At 46.3% G+C, this 26,345-nt stretch overlaps 1 protein-coding gene across 1 annotated transcript; it reads right to left on the bottom strand.

The window, feature by feature from the left end:
* Positions 1 to 936: 936 nt before the first annotated feature.
* On the bottom strand, positions 937 to 14,460 carry ccdc80l2 (coiled-coil domain containing 80 like 2). Its single transcript, XM_056290447.1, has 12 exons — positions 14,178 to 14,460; positions 13,763 to 13,851; positions 13,314 to 13,487; positions 11,772 to 11,923; positions 10,683 to 11,009; positions 10,316 to 10,550; positions 8,110 to 8,266; positions 7,785 to 7,921; positions 6,436 to 6,587; positions 5,660 to 5,763; positions 5,206 to 5,286; positions 937 to 1,271 (listed from the first exon to the last, which is right to left on the bottom strand). Exons 1-12 carry the CDS (start codon positions 14,458 to 14,460, stop codon positions 937 to 939), a joined length of 2,226 nt encoding a protein of 741 aa, XP_056146422.1.
* Positions 14,461 to 26,345: the final 11,885 nt, after the last annotated feature.

The raw sequence follows: 26,345 nt of genomic DNA, 5'->3' as shown, positions 1-26,345 counted from the left end.
AAGTGCAGATTTTGTGTTATTTTATAATGTCCAGAACTCATTGTCTTAAAGAACTGTATAGCTATGAAGTGGAAAATGAATTAGTAATATCATTGCAGTATTAGTTTCCAAGATTTACTATCTTAGCAGCGTAGGTACTTTTAAGTTGCTGAAAGCATTTGAAGACAAGTTAAACACTTGAAATGCTCATCATAAAGACACGTCTTAAGTATACAAAGGTTTAGTCCAAGCCATTACTTTGTTTTGCTGCTCAAAGTGACTATCTCTAAAAAAAAAAAAAAAAGATGTTAACTTCATTGCATAAGAAAATACCATTTATTAATTGAGAAAGGCACAATATGTAGTATGTGAATTTGCACATTCATTACTGCAATAATCCATGTGACCTTCCACACAGAGATGCTACATTTCACACAGAAAGCTTGTTTGGATGTGGTTGGACAGATGTATTGCCAAAGTCCACAGTGTAGTTGGGTTTGGAAAGACCCTTTTCCTGTTTCATTCTGCTGCAGTCAGTTAACATTAACAGAGCAACATTTCATTTTCCCATTGTTCTATATTGCTTGAAACACTGTGTTTCTCACCACGGCTTTCTTAATTTAGGCCACTTCATTATGTTGGCACAGGTTTTTGGGTTACAACCTATAACACGCAAAAAGTCCACTGTCTGTCAACTGTGCTTATGACATTATTATACATCATCAACTGTTTGAATTCCATCAATAGAAGCTGTGAGTCCTGATTCTGACTTTTTGAAACCATACAGGACATTTTGCTACGAATAAATCTGAGTTGCATTTGTATATTAAGTTGCATATTTGTGGCAAATTCTGTTGAATTATGTATTCAATTTTCCATCCATTTGCATCTGCTATTAAGAATATAAGTAGTTGTTCTTTGCTTGATAGTCTTTTTTTCGCCTCTTCTTAGTCCTTTTCAGTTCTCTGTCCGGTGATACTGGTAGCTTGCCCCATCCCAGTCTTCATCATACCCATGATAGCCCTCTCCTTGACCACCTCCCCCTCCCCTATCCTCAGGACAGTGGATCCCCAGGCTCCTCTGTAACTTCTCCTCTTGGAGCCGTAGTTCCATGGAGTCCACCAGGTCATATATATTATCCAGGGACCACATGGGTGAAGGGAACCAGGCTTTGACATCACCATCCTTGCCCACCACCAGCATGCTGAAGTAATCCTTGCTGATCTTCAGCTGATCCCTGAGGTTGCTGACCACAACTCGGGACAAGGGCTCCACCTCGCTCTGGCTACGCCCTGGATAGAAATGAAAAGAATTGAAAAGTTCAGCATACTGAACAACATGATGATTGTGTTTAATGCTTTTTCTTTCTTTCTTCAAACCAGTAGTGATAGGCCTCCTGGTTACGTGGCAGTCTATTCCGTTGCCTACAAAACACGGGAATCGCCAGTTCGAATCCCTGTGTTACCTCCGGCTTGGTCGGGCACCCCTACAGCAAAATTGGCCCTCTCTGCGGGTGGGGAGCAGGACGTGGGTATGTGTCCTGGTTGCTGCACTAGCGCCTCCTCTGGTTGGTTGGGGCGCCTGTTTGGGGGGGAGGGGAACTGGGGTGAACAGCGTGATCCTCCCATGCGCTACGTCCCGTTGGCGAAACTCCTCACTGTCAGGTGAAAAGAAGCGGCTGGCGACTCCACGTGTATCGGAGGAGGCATGTGGTAGTCTGCAGCCCTCCCCGGATCGGCAGAGGGGGTGAAGCAGCGACCAGGACGGCTCGGAAGAGTGAAGTAATGGGCCAAGTACAATTGGGAAGAAAAAGGGGAAACATTAAAAAAAAACAGTAATGATATACTCATGTCTACTTTTACATGTGGAACTGCTGCCGGTGATAACAGACTGTAAAATGAGAAAATAACTACCACTACTACTACTACTACACAGCAAACAACTGAGTGTTAATTTAACTCCGAGAGTGGACAAATGGATCCTTTCGGGTCCATTTGTCCACTCTCAGAGTTAAATTAACACTCAGGATTTTACTGTGTACTTTCGGCTGCTCCCATTAAGGGTCGCCACAGCGGATCATCCATTTCCATTTCCTCCTGTCTTCTGCATCTTCCTCTGTCACACCAGCCACCTGCGTGTCCTCCCTCACCACATCCATAAACCTCCTCTTTGGTCTTCCTCTTTTCATCTTCCCTGGCACCTCCATATTCAGTATCCTTCTCCCAATATACCCAGTATCTCCCCTCCACACATATCCAAACCATCTCAATCTTGCCTCTCTTGCTTTGTCTCCAAACCGTCCAACTTGAGCGGTCCCTCTAATATAATCGTTCCTAATCCTGTCCTTCGTCACTCCCAGTGAAAATCTTAGCATCTTCAACTCTGCCACCTCCAGCTCCTCCTCCTGTCTTTTCGTCAGTGCCACTGTCTCCAAACCGTCCAACTTGAGCGGTCCCTCTAATATAATCGTTCCTAATCCTGTCCTTCGTCACTCCCAGTGAAAATCTTAGCATCTTCAACTCTGCCACCTCCAGCTCCTCCTCCTGTCTTTTCGTCAGTGCCACTGTCTCCAAACCATATAACATAGCTGGTCTCACAACCATCTTGTAAACCTTCCCTTTAACTCTTGCTGGTACGCTTTTGTCACAAATCACTTCTGACACTCTTCTCCACCCACTCCACCCTGCCTGCACTCTCTTCTTCACCTCTCTCCTGCACTCCCCGTTACTTTGGACCGTTGACCCCAAGTATTTAAACTCATATGCCTTTGTCACCTTTACTCCTTGCATCTTCACCATTCCACTGTCCTCCCTCTCATTCACGCATATGTATTCCATCTTGCTCCTACTGACTTTCATTCTTCTTCTCTCCAGTGCATACCTCCACCTCTCCAGGCTCTCCTCAACCTGCACCTTACTCTCGCTACAGATCACAATGTCATCTGTGAACATCATCGTCCATGGAGACTCCTGCCTGATCTTGCCCAACAACCTGTCCATCACCATTGCAAACAAGAAAGGGCTCAGAGCTGATCCTTGATGTAATCCCACCTCCAGCTTGTCATTCCAACCGCACACCTCACCATTGTCACACTTCCCTCATACATATCCTGCACCACTCCTACATACTTCTCTGCAACTCCTCTGCAACTCCTCTCCAACATCCTCATACAATACCACACCTCCTCTCTCGGCACCCTGTCATATGCTTTCTCTAAATCCACAAAGACACAGTGTAAGTCCTTCTGGCCTTCTCTATACTTCTCAATCAACATTCTCAAAGCAAACATCGCATCTGTGGTGCTCTTTCGTGGCATGAAACCATACTGCTGCTCGCTAATCATCACCTCTCCTCTTCACCTAGCTTCTATTACTCTTTCTCATATCTTCATGCTGTGGCTGATCAACTTTATACCTCTGTAGTTGCTACAGTTCTGCACATCACCCTTGTTCTTGAAAATCGATACCAGTATGCTTCTTCTCTACTCAGGCATCCTCTCACTTTCCAAGACTTTGTTAAACAATCTAGTTAAAAACCTCACTGCCATCTCTCCTAAACATCTTCCTGCCTCCACCGGTATGTCATCAGGACCAACTGCCTTTCCACTCTTCATCCTCTTCATAGCTGCCCTCACTTCCTCCTTGCTAGTCCACTGCACTTCCTGATTCACTATCCCTACATCATCCCACCTTCTCTCTCTCTCTCATTTTCCTCATTCATCAGCCCCTCAAAGTACTCCTTCCACCTTCTCAGCACACTCTCCTCGCTTGTCAGCACATTTCCATTTCTATCCTTGATCGCCCTAACTTTCTGCACATCCTTCGCAGCTCGGTCCCTCTGTCTACCCAATTGGTACAAGTAATTTTCTCCTTCCTTAGTGTCTAACCTCTCATACAACTCACCATACGCCTTTTTCCTTTGCCTTCACCACCTCTCTCTTCACTTTACGCTGCAACTCCTTGTACTCCTGTCTACTTTCTTTATCTCTCTGACTATCCATCCACTTCTTCTTTGCCAACCTCTTCCTCTGTATACTTTCCTGTACTCCTTCATTCCACCGCCAAATCTCATTGTCTTCCTTCCTCTGTCCTGATGACACACCAAGTACCTTCCTAGCTGTCTCCCTCACTATTTCTGCAGTGCCTGCCCAGCCATCCAGCAACGCTTCACTACCACCCAGTGCCTGTCTTAACCCTCCCTGAACTCCACACAACAGTCTTCCTTCTTCAACTTCCACCATTGGATCTTTGGCTCTGCCTTCACTCGCATACTCTTCTTGGTCTCCAGAGTCATTCTACAGACCACCATCCAATGCTGCCTAGCTACGTTCTCCCCTGTCACCACCTTGCAGTCTCCAATCCTCTTTAGATTGCACCTTCTACGTAAGATATAGTCCACCTGTGTGCACTTTCGTCCACTCTTGTACGTCACCCTGTGTTCCTCCCTCTTCTTGAAATATGTATTTGCCACAGCCATTTCCATCCTTTTCGTAAAATCCACCACCATCTGTCCTTCCACATTTCTCTCCGTGACACCATACCTACCCACCACCTCTGTTCCCTTCACCAAAATGAGAAAATAACTAATTTATCATAAAAGAACAATGCAAAATGGACTGAACTCATATAGTGCTTTTTCACTCCACAGAGCATTCATAACAATTTAAAACGTATGCCTCGCATTCACACTACACAATCACCCACAATGATGGGGGAGGCTACCATGCAAGGCACCAGCCTGCTCACTGGAAGCGGTTAGGGGTTCAAGGACAATTCGACACGAGGTGTGAGAAAAAACTGGGAATCAAACCAGCAAGCTTCCAATTGCCAAGCAACTGTGCTACCTCCTTAGCCACTGCCACTAATGAACTATTTATCTGGATGGCCTGATAGTTGATAGATGAACTATCTAGATAGAGAGCGAGATAGATGTTTTTCTACCTTCCACTGCCAGTACGTATTATACAGCTCAAACAAGGTGCCTGTTCTCATCCGATGGCATCATATATTGACTCTGTTGACAAAGCGTCAATAAATGATGCAAATTACTCATCGATGTCCATATGAGACGCAGCTTTTAAGCAGGTGCATCTCATATGCAGTATAATGATACAAGATAACACAAGATAACACAAGAGCAATATGACACAAGAGAGGAAGACAACATAAAACGTTATCACAGACCATAGATCATCAAAGTCATGGCTTAGGGGGTTGGTCAGCTCACCATTAAGGGGAAACAGCTCAACAGTTCCTGTGGCCGTGGACCCAGCTCCAATCAGCTTCAACAAGGCAAAATGACGTATACCTGAGGACAGATAGAAGCATTTTTATTTTATATTTCCTTCGATGTAGAAATGCCCTTCAGTTTGGACATATGATACTGCCCCTTCGTCAAAAAACCCCCCCAAAAAAACATTCTGTGTATTTGTCCACGTTTGTGCAGGTGCACCTGGGCATATATTTTTATGTGCATGCACATGCAAATGTGCGTTTGTGTTTGTGTGCACATCACATCTCATCCAGACTCATAGAGCAGTGTATTAGTAAAGCCATATTGACTCAACCTTGTACATCTGGTCAGAAAAAAAGGTATTTCTAGAAGTATACTATGACAACAAGGGTGCATTAAACAACAGTGAATTATAATTCAGTGGTAATAATTATGGGATATTACTGACCCATGGGACACTCCTGTCCATGGAGAGCAGAAAGCTGTTGCTGGTAAGAGTAGTCGTCCACAGAGGGAGTGGAGATAAGCAACAGCCTCCTCTTAGACATGAATCTGGACACATACGAGAAAAAAAAGAAAAAGCATTTTCAAAAATGTAGATGTTATCAAGAATAAAATTAATTTCTTGGTCCAAGAGTTTTACTGATTTATAAGAACAAGCCAGATAAGCTTTCCATCATTATCCCTATGTTGGTGGTTTGCTAGGTCATGCTAAGATGGACTTTGCACCTTGGAATGCTTTTTAGTAGCAGACTGCTTCTACAGTAGGTGTTTTCTTTTTTTCTTTTTTTTGATTTTTTCCCCCTTTTTCTCCCCAGTTGTACTTGGCCAATTACCCCACTCTTCTGAGCCGTCCCAGGAGGGCTGCAGACTACCACATGCCTCCTCCGATACATGTGGAGTCGCCAGCCGCTTCTTTTCACCTGACAGTGAGGAGTTTCACCAGGGGAACGTAGCGCGTGGGAGGATCAGGCTATTCCCCCAAGTTCCCCCCCTCCCCCTCCGAACAGGCGCCCCGACCAACCAGAGGAGGCGCTAGTGCAGCGACCAGGACACATACCCACATAAGACTTCCCACCCGCAGACACGGCCAATTGTGTCTGTAGGGACGCCCGACCTAGCCAGAGGTAACACGGGGATTCGAACTGGCGATCCCCGTAGACCGCCACGCCACCCGGACGTATTTTCTTTCACTGCGCACAGAGGAAGTGTGATATAGATTACCGTAGCAGTGAATTCTTAGTTCCAGTCTGCTTTTGGTCTTTGGCACAGGTCGGAGGACTTCTGTTTTCTTTCTCCTTTTCTGGCCGTCGCGAAGGAAAGTTGTCAATATACTCCAAAAGAGCAGGCGTTGTTGGAGGAGCCTCTAAAACTCTCTGAAAAGGAGATGGGCTAATTAGTGGATCTGGACTGAAATGCAACCTGTTGATGCCTACTTTTGTTTTTAATATTTAAATTAAAAACAAAACGAGGTATAACATATTTTATGGCTATAAGATGATAGATAGTTAAAACTATCATCTCATAGCCATAAATCATATTATCTATTTATTTATGCTTTGATGAATGGTTGTTTGCGTGCCTTTGTTGGAAAATAGTCCTTCTCTAAGGCATTTTAATGACCATTTCAGCATTCATCTGACACATTAGTTTTAGGGAGGTCTGACTGGGACCAAACTGTTGATCAGTTTGATGCCGAACACTTTGTGGGACAGTATGGGCAGGAGAGGTCAAGAATATCTCGTCCCCAACTTTTTTTTTTTTGATTCCCCAACCCCTTTTATTTTTTTCTCCCCAATTGTATCCGGCCAATTACCCCACTCTTCTGAGCCATCCTGGTCGCTGCTCCACCGCCTCTGCCGATCCGGGGAGGGCTGCAGACTATCACATGCCTCCTCAGATACATGTGGAGTCACCAGCCGCTTCTTCTCACCTAACAGTGAGGAGTTTCGCCAGGGGGACGTAGCGCGTGGGAGGATCACGTTATTCCCCCCAGTTCCCCCTCCCCGCCGAACAGGCGCCTCAATCGACCAGAGGAGGTGCTAGTGCAGCAACCAGGACACGTACCCACGTACCCACATACCCACGTACCCACCCGCAGGCATGGCCAATTGTGTCTGTAGGGACGCCTGACCAAGCCGGAGGTAACACTGGGATTCAAACCGGCGGTCCCCATGTTGGTAAGCAACAGAATAGATGCTACCCGGACGCACCTCTTCCTCAACCTTAATAATGATTATTGTTAGGCATTTGAGCTAGAGACTTTAATTCAAACATATCAAAACTAAGGCTAAGAACACAGATTTCCTATGAAAGCACTTAGTGTGAGTGCATTGTACAAGTGTGTAGTGTGAGTGCATTGTACAAGTGTGTAGTGTGAGTGCATTGTACAAGTGTGTAGTGCGAGTACGTTGTACAAGTGTGTAGTGTGAGTGCATTGTACAAGTGTGTAGTGCGAGTACATTGTACAAGGGCAATGCTACCAAAAGAGTACACTAGAACAGCCTACCTGAATTAAAAAGCAAGTAGGTTATTAGTAAATGACAGCTAACAGTTTAGGAAGACCTACTTACACCAGGTTTGACGTCGTAGTCTGTGACAGTCATGGAAAAGAGGTCCGAGGAGGACAGTCCAAGCTCTGATCTCAGCAGCGAGATCAGGTCAGGGTCTGAAAACTGCTCCGCGTGGTCGCTGAATGGGGGCTCTGAGTCTGGAATATATGCACGGTCTTATGAACGAATGTGTCCAAAAAATGAATAAATAAATAAAACTTCTGCAAAAAGCGAGTGCGCACAAAATACACAAAACCACAAACAGGGCAAATGTATGATAGCACATTTTGGACGTAAGTATTCAAGTAAAAAGCATGTGACACACGCACACAGGTTCACCCCATACCGAGCTGGTAATGCTGCAGGGTGAGTACTGTGTTGTGGCCTTCGCCCAGCAGTGTTGCCAAGGTGACTCTCCTGACGGCAAGGTCACAGTAATGCTTCTCATTTTCCTCTTTTTGTTGGACATACAGTGTCGCGTCGCTACTTGGGGTAGAGATCACCTGTCCTCACAGTAACACAGAGACGTGTACGTCATGCACAACAGACAAAACAACAACAAACCCTCAACCACAGACACAGTGATGTGACGTTAGAAACCAAATCTAAAGAAGGACTCTTACTACACCTTTTTGATCCAGCTAAGACGGTCATATGGGAAATAGTGAAGGACGAGGCCAGACAGATATATCAATATGTGAAAGTCTCAGTTTTCACATGTACTTTTGCTCCAGCCAAAAGAGGAACTTAAGGCAATTTATTTGAGTATGAGTGCTGGATGGATGCGAAGTCGAGGGGGGACATAAACCCTGCTCCCTCAGTGCAACAGGTTGGAGAGAAAAAATGAACAACCATGGGAGAGCGATACAAGGGGAGATGCAGGAAAGCAGAAGAAACAGAGATTTGATCATCACAAGGAAGGAGTGTCAGAGATCAGCTTAAGCTGCACTGGGACGGGATTAGTGTCAACTAGTGTTGCAGGGGAGATGGGATAATGTACTCATTACCAAAGTGTCTCAGTACTTTCAGTAAAGATTAGTTATGATGTGTTTTATCTACTGTTAAAAATAACCCTGTAAAAATAACCCCTGGTCATAGCAATCCAGTGCGAATTGACATGTCAGGAAGTTTTCTGTCATTTCCTGTGGAGAAGTGGTTACCCAAGTTTGTTTTTTCCTGCTTTTTTTCCCTGAAGTATGGAGACATTCCTGGAAGCCTGTGCCTAGTATCTCTTTACCAGTCCAGTTTGTTGGCCTACCATGTCAAGTGGACATATAAAACGAAGACAAAGAAGACAAAATAAAATAGAATGAGTCCTGTCTGAAGGGCCACAGTTGCGGTGGCTTTGTGTAAGTAGCATGCATACATACATGTTATGGATGGAGCCAGTTAATGATAATTGAGGGGTTTCTTTACTCTGTTGTACTGCTGTGATATGCTTTTTTTCCTTGTTTGGAGATTTCCCCCCCATGTTTTCTCCCCAGTTGTACTTGGCCAATTACCCCACTCTTCCAAGCCACCCCGGTCGTTGCTCCACCCCCTCTGCCAATCTTGGGAGGGCTGCAGACTACCAAATGGGTAGAGGCTAGTTCCCATCGATGCAGAGAACGGTCAACTGAGCATGCGCAAGTACTCGTTGCCTCCGTTGTTTGGGTAGGTTAAGGTTAGGGTTAGAGCGGGGTTAGGATTAAAGTTAGCTAATCAGACGCAGAGTAGGGGTGGGTCTTCCTAGAATCCTAGCGCCTGGATGCTACGCGGGGCGTGTCGAGGCATGGTAGAGGCATTTCGCGCATGCTCAGTTGACCATTCTCTACTCCTTTTCCGTTCTCTGCAGCGATGGGAACTAGCTTCTACCCTACCAAATGCCTCCTCAGATACATGTCGAGTCGCCAGCCTCTTTTCTCCTGACAGTGAGGAGTTTCACCTGGGGGACGTAGCGCGTGGGACGATCACGCTATTCCCCCCAGTTCCCCCTCCCCCCTGAACAGGCGCCTCAACTGACCAGAGGAAGCGCTAATGCAGCGACCAGAACACATACCCACATCCGGCTTCCCACCCGCAGACACGGCCTATTGTGTCTGTAGGAATGCCTGACCAAGCTGGAAGCAACAAGGTGATTCGACCCGGCGAGCCCCGTGTTGGTAGGTAGACCACCACCTAGGGTTAAATTTACACAGTGGTTATGTTTTGTGTTAAGGTTTGATAGTGGTTATATTCATGGTTAAGTTTAGGGTAAGGCTAAGGTTATGTTGTCATCATGTTGAGCAAGTGATTGTGTTATTTTGTTGGAATGCGGATGGGAAAATATCCCCTTGTTGTTCCTGTCGTGGACACATCAGTTCCAGAAGCTACGTAAGACATGTGGAACCTTTTGACGATGATGAGCAAACAGAGTGGACACTGCCATCCCTGTAAGTTCTGAGACTGGATAGTGTGTGAATTTGTCGTTAACATTTCAGATGTCCTGTGATAATTTATTCACAGACATCGTCCAGAAAACTAATGCTGTTGGAACAGAACTTCAGACACTTAAACTGCCCCTTAGTTCTTACCATTAGTCTTCTTTTCCCCTTTAAACTGTCCACAAACTCCTTCATGGGCGTTTTTTCCTCATCACTTGTCTCACTGTTAGACTTCTTCCCTCTTCCCTTCCCTTTCTTTCCTCTGCCTTTTTTCTTAGGGTTGGTTTTCCCCTTCGAGTCGGCCCTTTTTCTCTCTTCTTTTGTTTTATCTTCAGAGTGTTTGACTTGATATGTCTTCTTTCCCCCCTCTACAGCCGAGTCATGCCTATTGTAGAATACAAACAAATATAACACCAGAGGTTGAGGTTTTTTTTGTTTTAATGAGGAAGAATATTGCGTCTTTACCCTCGTAGCCTTGTTTGGACAAATGCACAAGGGGGGGAAAAAACAAAAGCACCTGTTGATCTTCACTTCCTCTTTGCTTTTCAATGCTTCAGCCACGTGTCTGTGAGTTTCCTGTTTGTCTTGTGTGTTGGAAGTGGATGTGCTAATGCTGGAGTTCTTCCCTCCTGTGCTTCCTGCATTTGGTGTCTTTCGTATGACAAACCTTGCCCGTCCGCTCAGAATGTCCTGGATCTTGGTTTTCAGCGCAGCTTTTTTATTCAGGACTGGTTTTCTTTGCACGGCCACTTTAGATGTCACGTTGCCTTGTCTCTGAGAGCTGAGGACGATCTTCTTTATCTTTTTCTTTTTCACCACAACTTTCTTTTTGGTGAACTTACACCTAATGAAATCACACTGGATTTAGTCAGGGGATTTTACTGTCACAACACACTTGAAAAGAAATGTTTTAATGATAACAGTGCATACAAGTACACACAGTAGAAGTGCAACAAAAAAAAACATCAACATATATGTTCAGATGGATTGTGGTGGCCTGTGGCGGGAAACATTAGAAAGGAATTTATTGGGATTATTTATTTATTTTGGTTCCCACCCCCCTTTTTTTTCCCCTCCCCAATTGTATCCGGGCAATTACCGTCCCGATCTCTGCTCCACCCCCTCTGTCGATCCGGGGAGGACTGCAGACTACCACATGCCTCCTCCAATACATGTGGAGTCGCCAGCCGCTTCTTTTCACCTGACAGTGAGGAGTTTTGCCAGGGGGATGTAGCGTGTGGGAGGATCACGCTATTCCCCCCAGTTCCCCCCCGACCGACCTGAGGAGGCACTAGTGCAGCGACCAGGGCACATACCCACATTGCCACCCGCAGACGCGGATAATTGTGTCAAGTAGGGATGCCCGACCAAGCCGGAGGTAACACATGGATTCGAACTGGCGATACCCGTGTTGGTAGACAATGGAATAGACCGCTACGCTACCTGGACGCCCCTTTATTTGGATTCTTTAGACCTGCTAAAGTCTGTTGTAGCTAAACATTTAGGCAATGTAATGATCTTAATTGTAAACCAAGTCAATAATGGCCACAATCATGTACATCAATCCCCAAGAAGTGTAACAATGGACAAAATAGGTCAATAATACCTGAAGGAGGTGCCTTTCCGAGTCATCTTCTCTAATTTCCTCATTGGGAACTGATCAATGAGCTCCAGGACAGCCTCGACCCGGACTGGGTAAGGGAACCTCTCACTGACCCGTAGGTTCTTCCTCAAGACCAACATGGAAAATTCCTGGTCCTGATTTATTTCATTTTTAACCAAAAGGGGGAAATCAAAGGCAAAGTGTTAATAAAAGACAGAGGGTGTTAGAATGGGCAAAGCTCCACCCTACAAAGCTGTTACAAAGCATCCACATAAATCTGTGGAAACCTGATAAACACATGGGCAGTGGTGAGACATGTTTTGGACCAGCTTTCAACATAATTTCTAGTTACCTATCAAATCATACCTAATCTTGAACCCAGAATTTTTCGGGCATTGCCTGGCTGACGCACTTGGGGAGTTTTCTCTGGAGAGATCTTTAAATGCCTACATTTGGCCTTCCTTGTGACAAGTCATCTGGACATGTAACAGGTCTACACACAGTGTGCCTACACCAGATTGATGGTAAAGCGGTACCATCAATCACAGCTACCTTTTTTGTGGTTGTTTGGACTGCCATTACACAACCAGGCTTTTGGTGCTTCTTTTTAGCCTACAGCACAATGCAGCTTCATGTAAGGACCACGGGTGTGTAGACTCGCTAGAATTGGCTAACAGGTTGGACCCTTTAGTTGACTGGTTAGCGCAGTCCCCCGTGGTGCAGGGAACCCAGGTTCGATTCCCGGCTGCCCCCTGAATTCTCACTACATTTGGTGGGATGCATATGTGCTCAGAGGCGTGAGGGAGCTGGTATGCTGAAGCGCGGGGATGTGTTTCCTGAAGGAGGTGGGCAGTGTAACAGTGTAACGACCACAGATTCGTAGACTTGCTAGCCATTAGCTAACGGGTCGGACCCTTTAGTTGACTGATTAGCGCAGTCGCCCATTGGGCGGGGAACCGGGGTTCGATTCCCGGCTGCTCCTACATTGGTGGCAGCGGTGGAATCGAACCTGGGTTCCCCACACGAGAGGTGACTACGCTAACCAGTCAACTTAAGGGTCGGACCCCTTAGCTAAGGGCTAGTGAGTCTACACATCCGTGGTCGTTACATTGTAACATTATAATGGATTTTGGAAGTTATTAGTGCATCAGAGAGAGAAATTTGGACGTTGCCTTAAAATAATTTTCAGCTGCTTCAAATGCCGTTGTTTTAGCCCACACCCAGCCCCATGCTGCTCCTAACAATACCATTTTATGTCCTCATTAATATAAGTGCCAAAACCGAAATACAACACTTAAAACCAGAATATGTTCTTTTTCTGTCGGAGAATTATCAACGTCAGCAGTAAACACTGATAGATTACACTATCGACAATCAATAAGGGTTCAATACGTAGTGCAACAAAATCCAATAGAAGACATTTTTTATGAAAAGGTACAAAGAAGGGAACGTCAAGCCTCCCCGAAGTATCTCATAGTCCCCTCCTATCAGTGTGGATCTGAACTGGGCCTGGTCAGACTGGAAGAAGATACCCTAATCCGTCACCTGATTGGTAAGATCTAGGTAGTGCAGTAGTTTGGTGACAGTGTCGGGGTCCAGGCTCTCTACTGTAGCCTCTCCTTGGAGCGTCGTCTTGTGTATCTGGCCTTCCATCATGGCATTCTGGATGATGATAACAATAAAAGTGTCCCGTTCTGCTAAACGACAATTCAGCCCCTCCTGAAAAGAGAGCGAGGGAAGGAGACTTAGATCTAAGAGCTGTGAAATCTGATTTAGTTTTGTCTGTGATGTTTAAGCCAAGTCCAAAGTCTAAGCCCATATTTTCCAAAACAAACAAACAAACAAATAAATAAATAAAGCAGGCTAAGCTGTGTTGATTTAAAAAAAAAAAAAAACAGTTCCTCAGCAATTCATCCACACAGCACATGGTGTAGGTACTTAACTAAATAGCATACTCGGCCATTCATTTGCTCTTAGAGCTTTCGGCAGGGTACCTGTTCCATGTCTTCCAGTTGTTTCTCCATCATAACGAGGTAGTGGTCATTGTGGGAGGGGGCTGTAATCACCCACAGTCTCTTCTTGCCTGATAAGGGGGTAAGACAGTAAAACTGCCCCATAACTCATAAAATTTGAGTTAAACATAACTTGAATAAAATTTTAATATACGGAGTAATAAACAGACAGACAGACAGACAGACAGACAGACAGACAGACCGATAGGTAGGTAGATAGATAGATAGATAGATAGATAGATAGATAGATAGATAGATAGATAGATAGATAGATAGATAGATAGATAGATAGATAGATAGATAGATAGATAGATAGATAGTGTGAGAAATACATAACAATTACCATATAAGCAATATGATAATTGGGCAAATGGGTGAAAGTTATTGTTTCTCTTACCTCCAAATTCAGCCAGAAATTCCAGTTCTGGAACAAGGCCTGACGATGGATCCTCCACCCTGCCGTTTCTCTCCTGCCTTCTGTCTTCCTCCAGTCCCAATCCATGAGCTAGGGATTGGAGGTCTGAATAGTCTCCCCAGTCCCTTACGTTAGGGTCCACATGGTCCTTGGACTGGTCAAGAGCCCCCCGTGGCTCCCAGGCAGCAAGCAAACTTAAGTTGCTGATGTTCCACAGGACAACTAGCGCGAGCAGAGACCACTGGGACTTATGGGTAATCAGCATGCTTATTTTCCCTTATTGCTTATTGATTAGCTGAACTGGTCGATCAGAGGCGGCTTATGAATGCTTCCCAGGCTGCACGCATTTGTGTAGCACCGTGTGACCACTAACACTTAAATCACAGGATTCCGCTCCCAAGTTTGGTCATACATCTTGGTCCTGCATCTTAGACAGCTTTCTCTCTCGGGACCAGACTGTTCCAGATCTTAGAACTCCAGTTTGTATTTAAGAAGATTTTCTGTTTAAACCACAACTTGACATTCCATCTTCACTTACTAAACTCTCGGCTGGGAAACCAGCATTCTGGTTTTTCAAAAAAAAACCCCGAAGACTGGAGCTTTTTAAATATCCTTAAAGTCTGTTCTGAACCGGTCTAGAATGAGTCGCACGAGAAGATGGAAGCGTCCGCACGCAGCGGAGGTTTCACTGGTGCTGGGCTCTGCGTCGCGAAGACGGACTGACTCGAGCAGGAGACGTTGTAATACTCTCTGCTTGCACGCGCGCGCTCCTGGTTCACATTATAGCCCAGATTGTTAACAGGAAACCCCTGGAATTTCTTCAAAGCCGAAGAACCCCCCCACCCCACCCCTCTGTCTGTCTCGCTGTCTCTCCCTCTCTCGCGCGCCCTTTCTTTCGTGTGTGTGTGTGTGTGTGTGTGTGTGTGTGTGTGTGTGTGTGTGTGTGTGTGTGTGTGTGTGTGTTTTGGGGGGGGTGTCTTTGTCCAACAGTTAGCCTTTGTGGTGTCCATTATTAAGCAAAAACCCAGCACCCACCTACACACACACACACATAAGTGAAACTATTTTAATGAACAAATACACAATGCTCATGACTAAACAGTCATGAAAATGGATACCAGAACACACACTAATAAATAGACACGATATTGGCATTCTCACACATGCACAAACAAAAACGCATACACATGCAAACACGTGCAAAATACACAATGACCCCGTTCACACTTGGTTTTAAAATGCGTGTTTTTGCGATCGGATCATAAGTGGACAGCACTAAATACCAGTGTAAATGACCACCAAAAGGTTTTGTGACCGGTTACTCAAACCACTTGCCGAGGTGGTCTGGGACGCGTTTGACCACATATCTTTTGTAGTGTAAACGCTAATGCGTCCTGATGCGTCCCCGACAAGGACACAACAGGAAATCTTCTTCTTCTTTGGAGTAAAGAAATCTGAACACAAGTGGTCAGCAGGACGCATTTGGAGACGCATGATCGACACAAGTGTAAACGGCGATGTGTCTCGCCGTCCACTTGTGATCCGATCGCCCAAAATGCATTTTAAAAGCAAGTGTAAACAGGGTCAGTGTCACGTTTGACCTTACGTTATCAACCAGCTGAGTTCAGCACTGGCCTTGGTACCAAGACATCAACTACTGTGGCAGGTCATCCCACTCATTCACATTAATTCATGCTGACAAAAAAAAGAGATAGAGGGGCGTCCGGATAGTGTAGCGGTCTATTCTGTTGCCTACCAATATGGAGATCGCTGGTTCGAATCCCCATGTTACTTCCGGCTTGGTCGGGCGTCCCTACAGACACAATTGGCCGTGTCTGCGGGTGGGAAGCCGGATGTGGGTATGTGTCCTGGTCACTGCACTGGCGCCTCTTCTGGTCGCAGGAACGGAAGTGTCACTGTACTCTACTGTAATACAGTCATGGCAGCAGATTGTGTCCTACTGGCACTGCATAGACACATTCAGACACAGCAGTATGTGACCCAGGCAGGTACCCCAACTGTTGGGGTGGGGATGGGGGGGGGGTTCTTTTGGGGGCACCTGCCTTGCCTGTAGCTTGTAGTTTTGTCTGAATGTGTCTGACCCAACCCATCCCCCAACCCCATACTTGTGTGAAAACGTAGACACTGTAGTCCTGTGTTTTGAGTTATACCGTATTCACGGTACAGTGTATGCATTTTATATCACGGAATCCTGGACTTTGATGCAGCTGCACAGCCTCATGACATCATTTTCTGTTTTAAAAAAAAAAAAAAAAAAATATATATATTTGGATCCCCCCCTTTATCTCCCCGATTGTATGTGGCCAATTACCCCACTCTTCTGAGCCTTCCCAGTCGCTGCTCCACCCCCTCTGCCGATCCGGGGAGGGCTGCAGACTACCACGTTTCCCCCTATGCATGTGGAGTCGCCAGACGCCAGCTGCTTCTTTTCACCTGACAGCGAGGAGTTTCGCCAGGGGGACGTAGCGCGGGAGGATCATGCTATTCCCCCCAGCCCCCCGAACAGGCGCCCCGACCGACCAGAGGAGGCGCTAATGCAGCGACCAGGACACATACCCACATCCGGATTCCCACCCGCAGACACCAGCCAATTGTGTCTGGTGGGACGCCCGACCAAGCCGGAGGTAACAGCGGGATTCGAGCCGACATCACCGCGTCGGTAGGCAACGGAGTAGACCACTACGCTAGCCGGACGCCCCTATTAGTTCATTTTCATTCATGAAGCTGGATTCAATGTAGCTAAACCCAGGCGTCTGGGCCACAATGTTACAGGACAAAGAGCCATTGTGAATGTTGCAATGCGGGGGAAATATCCCCTCATGTGCCTCCATCGCCATGCCACCAAGTGATGTGTGTTATTTGGCTCTTGTGTAGAGTTTTGGCAAAATAACACGCATTCTGCAACAAGTGTGTAAGCAATCACAAAAGCTGTAATAGTCGAGAGCAAAAAAAAAGCCAACAATGACGTCTGTTCAGCATGTTCCTCTCTCAGTGGCACCAGCAGTCGCTCTCAATGACGTCAGTGACGCAGGACACCGTGTCGAAGATATGAATCTGGAAATGTCCACCCTTGTTGTCTGCAGTGGGTAGCGTTCGCAAAATTGCTTGCAACTCGTTGTCTAATGCGTAACACAGTTGCTTGGACAGATTTATATAGCAAGTGTGCTGAAAGGTTTTTTTTTGCGTGTCAGAATAATTCTATGTTCTCTTACGAAAGAAGCTCTTAGTTAAATGCACACTAATAATCAGGCGGAGTTATAAAGGGGCATGTAAGGAAACGTTTATGAAAATGTTTGTGACTGCTGTCTTGGTGAGTTGCCGGTTCGAATCCCCGTGTTACCTCCGGCTTTGTCGGGCATCCCGACAGACGTAATTGGCCTTGTATGCGGGTGGGAAGCTGGATGTGGGTATGTGCCCTGCACTAGCGCCTCCTCTGGTCAGTCGGGGCGCTTGTTTGGGGCGGAGGGGGAACTGGGGGGAATAGCGTGATCCTCCCACGCGCTACGTCCCCCCGGCGAAACGCCTCACTGTCAGGTGAGAAGAAGGGGCTGGCGACTCCACGTGTATTGTCCACGTTCACATGAGTTTGAGTTTAACTCAGTATATTCTCATTTAATGACTTGTTCGAAGGTTATTGAGGAGTATTTCAAAATAAAAAGAAGCATATTAGGTTGACGATGGCATATAAACTGTAGCACACAATGCATGTACAATCTGAGCTGTAGTGTCCTTCATCTGGACATAGGATGCAGACCATAAGTTGACTATGAAACAGTCACGGTAAGTCAGGCTGAATGTTTTGAAATGGCTGAGAAGGGGGTGTCTTAAATGACCTTACACCAAGAGGAGTTCTTTAACGCCTCTAGATTATGTTGTGTTAATTAATTTATGGTTTGCTTATAATAATAATCATAATCATAATGATAATAGTAATAATAAACCGGTGTGGTTTCTGTGTGTAAAAAACGTGAAACATTCGGACAGGTTATGTAAAGGCCTCTAGTGTCATTGTGGAACAATGAGAAACTGAAAAGGGGGGGTGGAAAAGAGCGAAATCAAAGCAGGAAAAAGTCAGTGCAATTAGAAGAAGAGTGTTTGTGGTAGAAATGTGAAATAAGTACCAGTTGTGCTAACCATGCATTCCAGCCTCCAGAGCCGTTAAGGAGAACCATATGAACCGCGAGATGTGTGTGTGTGTGCGTGCGCGCGCGTGTGTGTGCGTGTGTGTGTGTGTCAGATTGCAGGGTACAGATGGAGTAACAAGGAAACATTGCCCAATGCAGCGCTTACCCCTTAGGTCCATACATGGGTTTTGAACCGTGGCTGAGTTTCAGTTTGTTTTTCATTAACAAAGCTTCAAGGAGGAAAACATGCAGGCTGTGATTATGTTGTTTTTGCCTGCAAGGAACCGAGAACAATCATACAAAAAAGAATCATAAGAACGCATGTAGGGCACCTGCATGGGCCGTTGTAGACCTCTGATGACGTGCTCAGCAAGAATGAGCTGCATACCCTTGACCCAATTAACTGGTAATTTGGTTGATCGATTCCTTATAGGCTACCCAGTGTCCAGAGTCATCCTCAGTACTGGCAGGTACTCTTGCATCTTTCAGTGTCCCTTTAATCAATTAATTATGACCAGTGTAGGGGACACTTAATGGACTTATAATTCACGTATTAAGTTGAAGAGCTCGGTTGGTAGTCATGGTTGCGCAGCGCCATGTTTGTGGAAGGCGGGGGGGGGGTCATATAGGGGAATAAACTTCTACACTGGTGACCCCGACGTTTGTCTGCTGGACGTTTCCAGGGACAACTCTTCGTGAACATGACGACTAATGCGGTTTCTCTCAAGCTGCTGGAGTTCTGGGAGTCGTCCGCCTCGGCTTGGTTCGTCCAGCACGGGCTGATCGACAACCCAGCCAAGTGCCAGTTCGGGCTGTTGACCATCGACTTCCTCGGACACCAAGTCACCAAAGATGTGTTCCGTCAAAGGTGGACGCCTTTGTGAACTTCTCACGACCACTCACAGTCAAGTCCCGGCAGGAGTTCCTCGGCATGGTGACCTTTTACCACCGCTTTATCCTTCGAACTGCTCAACTCATGCGACCCCTGTATTTCTACTCCTACTACTATTACTACTACTACGACGACGACGACGACGACTACTACTACTAGTACTTTCGGCTTAAAGCGGATCATCCGTTACCATTTCTTCCTGTTCTCTGCATCTTCCTCTGTCACACCAACCACCTGTATGTCTTCCCTCGCCACATCCATAAACCTCCTCTTTGGCCTTCCTCTTTTCTTCTTCCCTGGCAGCTCCATATTCAGCATCCTTCTCCCAATGTACCCAGCACCCCTCCACCACACATGTCCAAACCATCTCAATCTTGCCTCTCTTGCTTTCTCTCCAAACCGTCCAACCTGAGCTGTCCCTCTAATATAATCGTTCCTAATCCTGTCCTTCTTCGTCACTCCCAGTGAAAATTTTAGCATCTTCAACTCTGCCACCTCCAGCTCCGCCTCCTGTCTTTTCGTTATTGCCACTGTCTCCAAACCATATAACGTAGCTGGTCTCACAACCATTTGCGTCTGTGGGGACGCCTGACCAAGCCGAATGTAACACGGGGAGTCGAACTGTTGATCCCCGTGTTGGTAGGCAACGGAATAGACCGCTACGTCACCCGGACGCCCTATTAACATCTTATTCTAGACTGATCTTCAACAATCATCACAAGTCTGCACTGTCCAAAACCAAGTCATTATGCTGTTAAGACCAAGGCAAGACTGACACCTTTATAATGTGGACTCGAGACCAAGTCCATACTTGAGTACTACATCTCCACTGTGGTCCATGGGATACAGACACAGGATTGTCTGCAGTGGTCAGTTGTGTTAGAGTGCGTTACAATTACTTTAACTCTAGTTTTGAAAAAAATATATTTAATGTGCAAACTCTTAATGACTTTGGCTATTACACTTTTACAAGTACTGTTACACTACAATTTTGGCCAAAATTGCAAACATCATACAAAAAGAAAAAAGTTTTCCATAGTGAAGTATAACACATGGAAAAGATGTTTCCGGAGAGTAAGTGGTAAAACTACTTTTCTCCCTGATAAGTTACTACATCTTGCAGCTGTAATGTTTTCGGCCACAGCATACAGCCATTCTTACTTGCTCTGTCCTAAGACTTTTGTCCTCCTAGTACTGAAAAGAACGTATATAAAAGGTGAAAGGTTAATGCAAAGCAGGTGTCCACTGCTGAACGTCTGGACTTTTCCTGGCTCTAACAGCTTCCTGACCACCAACTGACCCTGCTTTCCACGGTTATAGAAACACTTTTGGTGGCGGGTATACAAAACTGAGATTACCTCAAAAGCAGTAACACTTCTGGAATGCAAACAGGCTCGTAACTCCTCGAGGCATATAGAAATGAAGAGATGTGCAGCTTGGTGTTGGCCGCCTAGCAACTGAAAGCAGTAAGATGCCTCTTGACATCATGCCAACAGGCTGAAGAGCATATGTACAGAATGACTGTGGAGTACCAGCAGGAGAAGACAGACGGAACCATAAGAAATGTCATCAGGTAGGGTTGCAGGTATGCAAAGTCATGGAAAATCAATATCCCTCACAGGTACTCCACTCTTGGGTTGACCAAAACAAAAAACAAAAAACTGCAGCCACCTGCAATCAGAATAACATTATTATAATGGAATCACAAGATAGATGAAGAATATGATGAGGAGGATGCCAAGCAATGTCAAGATGCCACCGGAACAGCCCAGGACCTGAGCCACGCAACCACCATCACCATGTAGACCTGACAGGAGGACAGACTACACATGCACACAGGGGAGACTCACATCACACCATTCACACACACGGAAGAAGAGAAAGGAGACGACATCATTCAGAGAGAAAAGACGTGAGAGAAGAGAACAGTTTGCAATAGTCAGTAATCTATACGCTATAATCTCGTCGACAGAACAGTGGTTGGTAAATTCATTGAGACAGAAACCGACCCGCCATGCAGTACATGTTTTGAAGTACTCAAAGACAACTAATTGAAGGCTAAGGCAAAAAGATGAGTTTTAAGTTTGGATTTAAAGGACTCAACCGACTCTGATTGTCTGATGGCAGCAGGCAGTTTGTTCCACAAAAGCAGGGACCTCTTTCAGTGACTGTGTGAACTGATTGGCTGGATTTGATCAGTCACTTCCCTGTGTGATGTCACAACGGGCTAGATTTTGAAATGACCTGTTGCTTGTTCAGCTGGTGGCATAATATCGGGCCTTTAAATGTTTTTTTCCCCTTGTGTGTGTGTGTTGGTGACAATGCATAGTTTACATCCTGTCCATTCTGTTTATAGTCTAAGGCTTAGAACATAAACAGAATGGACAGGATGTAAACTAGGCTTCAATCCCATTGGCTCTTGCCAGAACCGATCTCTGATTTTAGTGTTTGACTCATTCACACTACACGACGCAGTCGTGACAAAATGTTAATGCTTAAAAGAGTGGTTGGGTCGGGACTCAGCGGGGGGGGGGGGGGGTTATCGGCTCCCTGCGGCTTCAGTTGGCGGGGCCACCTGGCTTTAAACTGGGCAGACACTTTACAAGTTAAGCTCGATTTTAACACCAATTTGGTTGTCACCAATTTATGTTTGAACCAGGCCAAATTTCCGCCTCATCGGCTGTCATTTGATGTGCAGTTGGAGGGGGGGCAAAAAGGGCATCCCGCTCTTTTGCCACCTGAAAGGCTGCCGAACACTGTCTCTCCTCCCCCCACAAGTCACTATTAAAAACGTTTACCTTAGTCACGGTCCTACCCTCAGTCAGTAAGTTAAGTGGTCGTCTACTTAGTCCGAGTCGAACCCCCAAACAAAGAAACTGAATAACCAAAAAATGAACACATCACTAAAACAACAACACGAACATTAACAGTCCCAGAATCCCTTGTGCTCCCCTAGCGTAGACCTGCCGACAGTCAGGGCGGTCGCCCTCTCCAGTCGCTACATAGACATACCAGTCGTGTGCTGGCTTAGGGGACACTCAGATACTGGCATGTGGACCAACACAGCAGCAAACAGCCATTGTAAAGCGATGGCGGAGTAATGGCTTCCTGAGCAGAGTGAGAAACCGCACTCCCTCTGCGTGTGCGGCGTCATCCGAGTTTCTTTCTCTGTTCTTTCTTCTGGAAGCCGGTCTGGCGCACGTGCATGTTAGTGCATCGCGAGGCAGCTAGCGTTAGCAGGGTAACTAGCCAGCTGTGGGAGTGCAGGAATGAGGAGACGGAGAGATCGAGTCGAGTCAATTCCGTTTACTCGCCACACGTAACAACACCGACGCAGCACAGTCCCTCGTGGCCACCAGCTATAACCGCTAGGCTGCTGCAAACATGGCTACCCGGAAACCCCAAGCAGTGCCTACGTCAGCACTCTAAAATGTCTGCCTTAAAGGAGCAGCAGCCCCTGGTGAATCTACCCTAAAACGTGTATCACCACACAGCTACAATTGCGTTACATGGATTTCGGTCACTCGGCAGAGCGAAGAAATGGCTCCTTACCAAGCTGAATATGTTGATAATGCTAATAAAATATCTCTATACTGTAAAAATCTAACCAATGAAATAATACCCAAGAACGCAAGGGGGAGGGGGCTAAGGGAGGTTTCACTTGTTTTGGTGTGAGATGCTGGGGCCGAATGCACCTTTAAATGTGGTTATTATGGAGCCTGTTGTGGATTTAAGTGTATTACATATTGAAGTAATTATCTCGATGTTCCGCTCTATGTTTCTCACATCAGTGTAGCCCCAGGAAGTAGGGGTCTAATCAGGTTTAGAATCGTACCTTTTGTGGGGTGAAATAATTTCCAGAACAAATGGCCAAATTAACCTCACAGTAAGATAACAGTTTGGTCTGGTTTTTCAAAACGCCGCTTACTTGTGATGGAACAGGAACCGGCACCTCTTAGTTTCAGACCACATGCAACAGGTAATTGTGAGCGCCACACAAATTAATTTTTGTATGGCAGCTATGCTGTGCCAGATGAAAATAGTTGAGTTTTTGTTCCACTTCTCCATCGAAAATGCCCAATTGGCTCGTTTCTCTATGAGGACAGGTGGCGAGAGGAGCTCCCTGTTTCTGTTCCGATGAATGTGCAACAACTACAGTTCAATGCTCGCGTTGTGATAGACAAAAGGCAAGTGCATTCCACCCTTTTTGTTTTGTGTCAGTACATTTATGACTTTCCCATAAATGCTTTGGTAGTCATCTTTGGTTAATGATTGATTGTCATGATACTGTAATCATGTGGACATACGGAAGCCACACTCATCTGAGCATTTTTGGTGCGCATGTATTAGTGGATTTTCTCCCCCTTTTCTCCCCAATTGTACTTCGCCAACTACTCCGCTCTTCCGTGTGCGCCACCTCCTCTGCCGATCCGGGAGACTACCACATGCCTCCTCCGATACATATGGAGTCGCCAGCCGCTTCTTTTCACCTGACAGTGAGGAGTTTCACCAGGGGGACGTAGCACGTGAGAAGATCACGCTATTCCCCCCAGTTCCCCCTCCCCCCCGAACCCGACCTACCAGAGGAGGCGCTAGTGCAGCCACCAGGATACACGCACATCCTGCTTCCCACCTGTAATGATCTGTGCCCTCTGGCTATGTTAACTTATAACATTAATAAAGCAAGGACGACTTCTCTCGTGCTGGGTGTTTATTCACCGACCGGATTCCGACTGACGTTGTTACGTACATCACGTGACTTTGTTGTGGCGCTACGGAAAGCCGTAAGGGACATTAGCAAATCAAATATTACTAGCAAATATTACATCTCCCTTTTTCTGAAAAGTGCTGCTTTCTCTGCAGAGATACAGACCACGTTGAGCACGTTTATAAGCGAATACAATCTTAATAAGAAAGAATATGAAAGTGGAACTCTTATATAACTGGACTGCAACAAAGTAGTGTAAAACATTTCCTTCACTGTCTAAATGTGACACCGTAATAACATTTCATCTTTTTTTTCATTTCATTACTGGTAACTGCAAACAGCAGGTAGGTACACAAGGTAAGTGAACGCTGTAAATATTTCTTTTCAAAACATAGCAGGTATAGTACAGGTTGGTGTAAAATTCTCTTTTTTTTAACATTCATAAGTCAAGGATTTGTCTTGGTTTGATCGTGCGACCTGACCTCGTGGTGTAACCAGGCTGTGTGTCTGGTTGTCGCTGATTGTTCGTGTCTGGAGGTTCAGCATGCTCTTGCTGATGGGCTTGTGTGTTGTTGTTAGCGCTGGTAACAGTCTGCTGTGAAGTGTGTGTGTGCGTAGTGTGAGTGTTCACTCTGCTTTGTCGCAGGTGTTGACGGTTGCGTTGGTAGATCTGACCTTCTTTGGTTTGGATGTGGTAGCTCCTGTCTGTGTTCGCTGGTCTTTCCACAGTTGCAGGTCTCCAGGATCCATCCTCCTGCCGGAAGCGGATTGGTGTGCCTGCGGGCAGGTGGGGCAGAGGTTTGGCTGTTCGGTTGTAGTATGCCTGCTGGCGCTGTTGACATACCTCTCTCCTTTTGTGAACATCCTCCTGACTGGCGATCTGTGGCTGCAGGTGTTTTGCTGTTGATGGGAGAATGGACCGCAGCCTCCGACTCATCAGTAGCTGTGCCGGTGATTTCAGGTTGTCCACCGGTGTGTTGCGATACTCCAGTAAGCTCATGTAGGGGTCTTTGTTCTCAGCTTTGGCTTTGTCCAGGATGCGTTTGGCCGTCTGGACAGTCTTCTCGGAGAGGCCGTTGCTCTGTGGGTAGTGGGGGCTTGTGGTGGTGTGTGAGAAACCCCATGTCTGTGAGAAGTTGCGGAACTCACCAGAGCTGTAGCACGGACCGTTGTCGCTGATGATAGTCTCGGGGATTCCGTGTCGAGCCATTGCTGCTTTCAGCTTCATGATGACGGCAGATGAGGTGCAGTTGTAAAGTCTCTCTAGCTCGAAGAATCTGGAGTAGTAGTCCACAGTGACTATGAAGTCCTGTGAGTTCCATGTGAATAGGTCTGTGCCTATCACTTGCCACGGCCGCTCGGGTATGGCGTGTGACATCATTGGTTCCTTTGCATTTGCGCTGCGCCGTTCTTGGCATATGCTGCAGTCTGCTACCGCATCCTCGATCTGTTTCCCCATGCCAGGCCAGAACAGTAAGTCTCTTGCTCGGCATTTGCTTTTTTCCACGCCAAGGTGGCTGGCATGGATGCGCTGTATCATGTCCTTGCGAAGCTTTTGGGGGACAATGATTCTCTCACCTTTGAACAGGATACCGTCCATTTCTGAGATTTCTGCTCTGTGGTTCCAGTATTCCTGGATGCTGGGCGGGCACTTTTTCTTTGTGTCTGGCCAGCCAGTGAGTGTGGCTCGTCTGAGTGCGGTGAGCTGTGGATCTTGCGCTGTTTCCTGCTTGATTTCTGTGAGTCTTGTGTCGCTCACAGGGATGTTGCTGAGGACTGTGTGCACTTGGGCCTCCATCCCTTCCTGTAGGTCACTGTCGTGGTGTTCTATTGACTTGCGTGACAGTGTGTCGGCCACCGGTATGTCCTTACCGGGGCGGTGGATGATTTGGATGTCGTATTTTTGGAGCGCCAGGATCATCCGTTGCAGCCGGGGTGGTGCTGCTGCGAGTGGCTTTTTTAGTATTGCCTCCAGAGGCTTGTGGTCTGACTCCACAATCACTTTTCGTCCATACATGTACTCGTGGAACCTCTTGCAGCCGAAGACCACAGCGTAGAGCTCCTTCTCTATCTGTGCGTAGTTTTCTTCAGTGCTGTTGAGTGACTTGGACGCATAGGCAATTGGTTTGCCATCTTGGAGCATGACAGCCCCAAGACCACTTTTGGATGCATCCACTTGGAGTCGCAGCTCTTTCTGCGGGTCGAAATATGAGAGTACTGGACCTGGGTGCTGTGTAATGAGATTCTTCATCTCCTGGAACGCCTTGTCATGGACTGCATCCCACACAAACTCACTGTCCTGTTTCAGAAGCTGTCTGAGGGGTGAGTTTATCTGTGAGAGGTGTGGAGCGAATCTGGCGAGGTAGTTGGTCATGCCGAGGACTGTCTCCAGCTCTGCTTTGTTC

This window comes from Lampris incognitus, chromosome 12 (assembly GCF_029633865.1).
Source record: "Lampris incognitus isolate fLamInc1 chromosome 12, fLamInc1.hap2, whole genome shotgun sequence".
NCBI classification, from domain to species: domain Eukaryota; kingdom Metazoa; phylum Chordata; class Actinopteri; order Lampriformes; family Lampridae; genus Lampris; species Lampris incognitus.
Note: the sequence above shows the minus strand (reverse complement) of the source record. Positions and strands in the feature narration are given on the sequence as shown.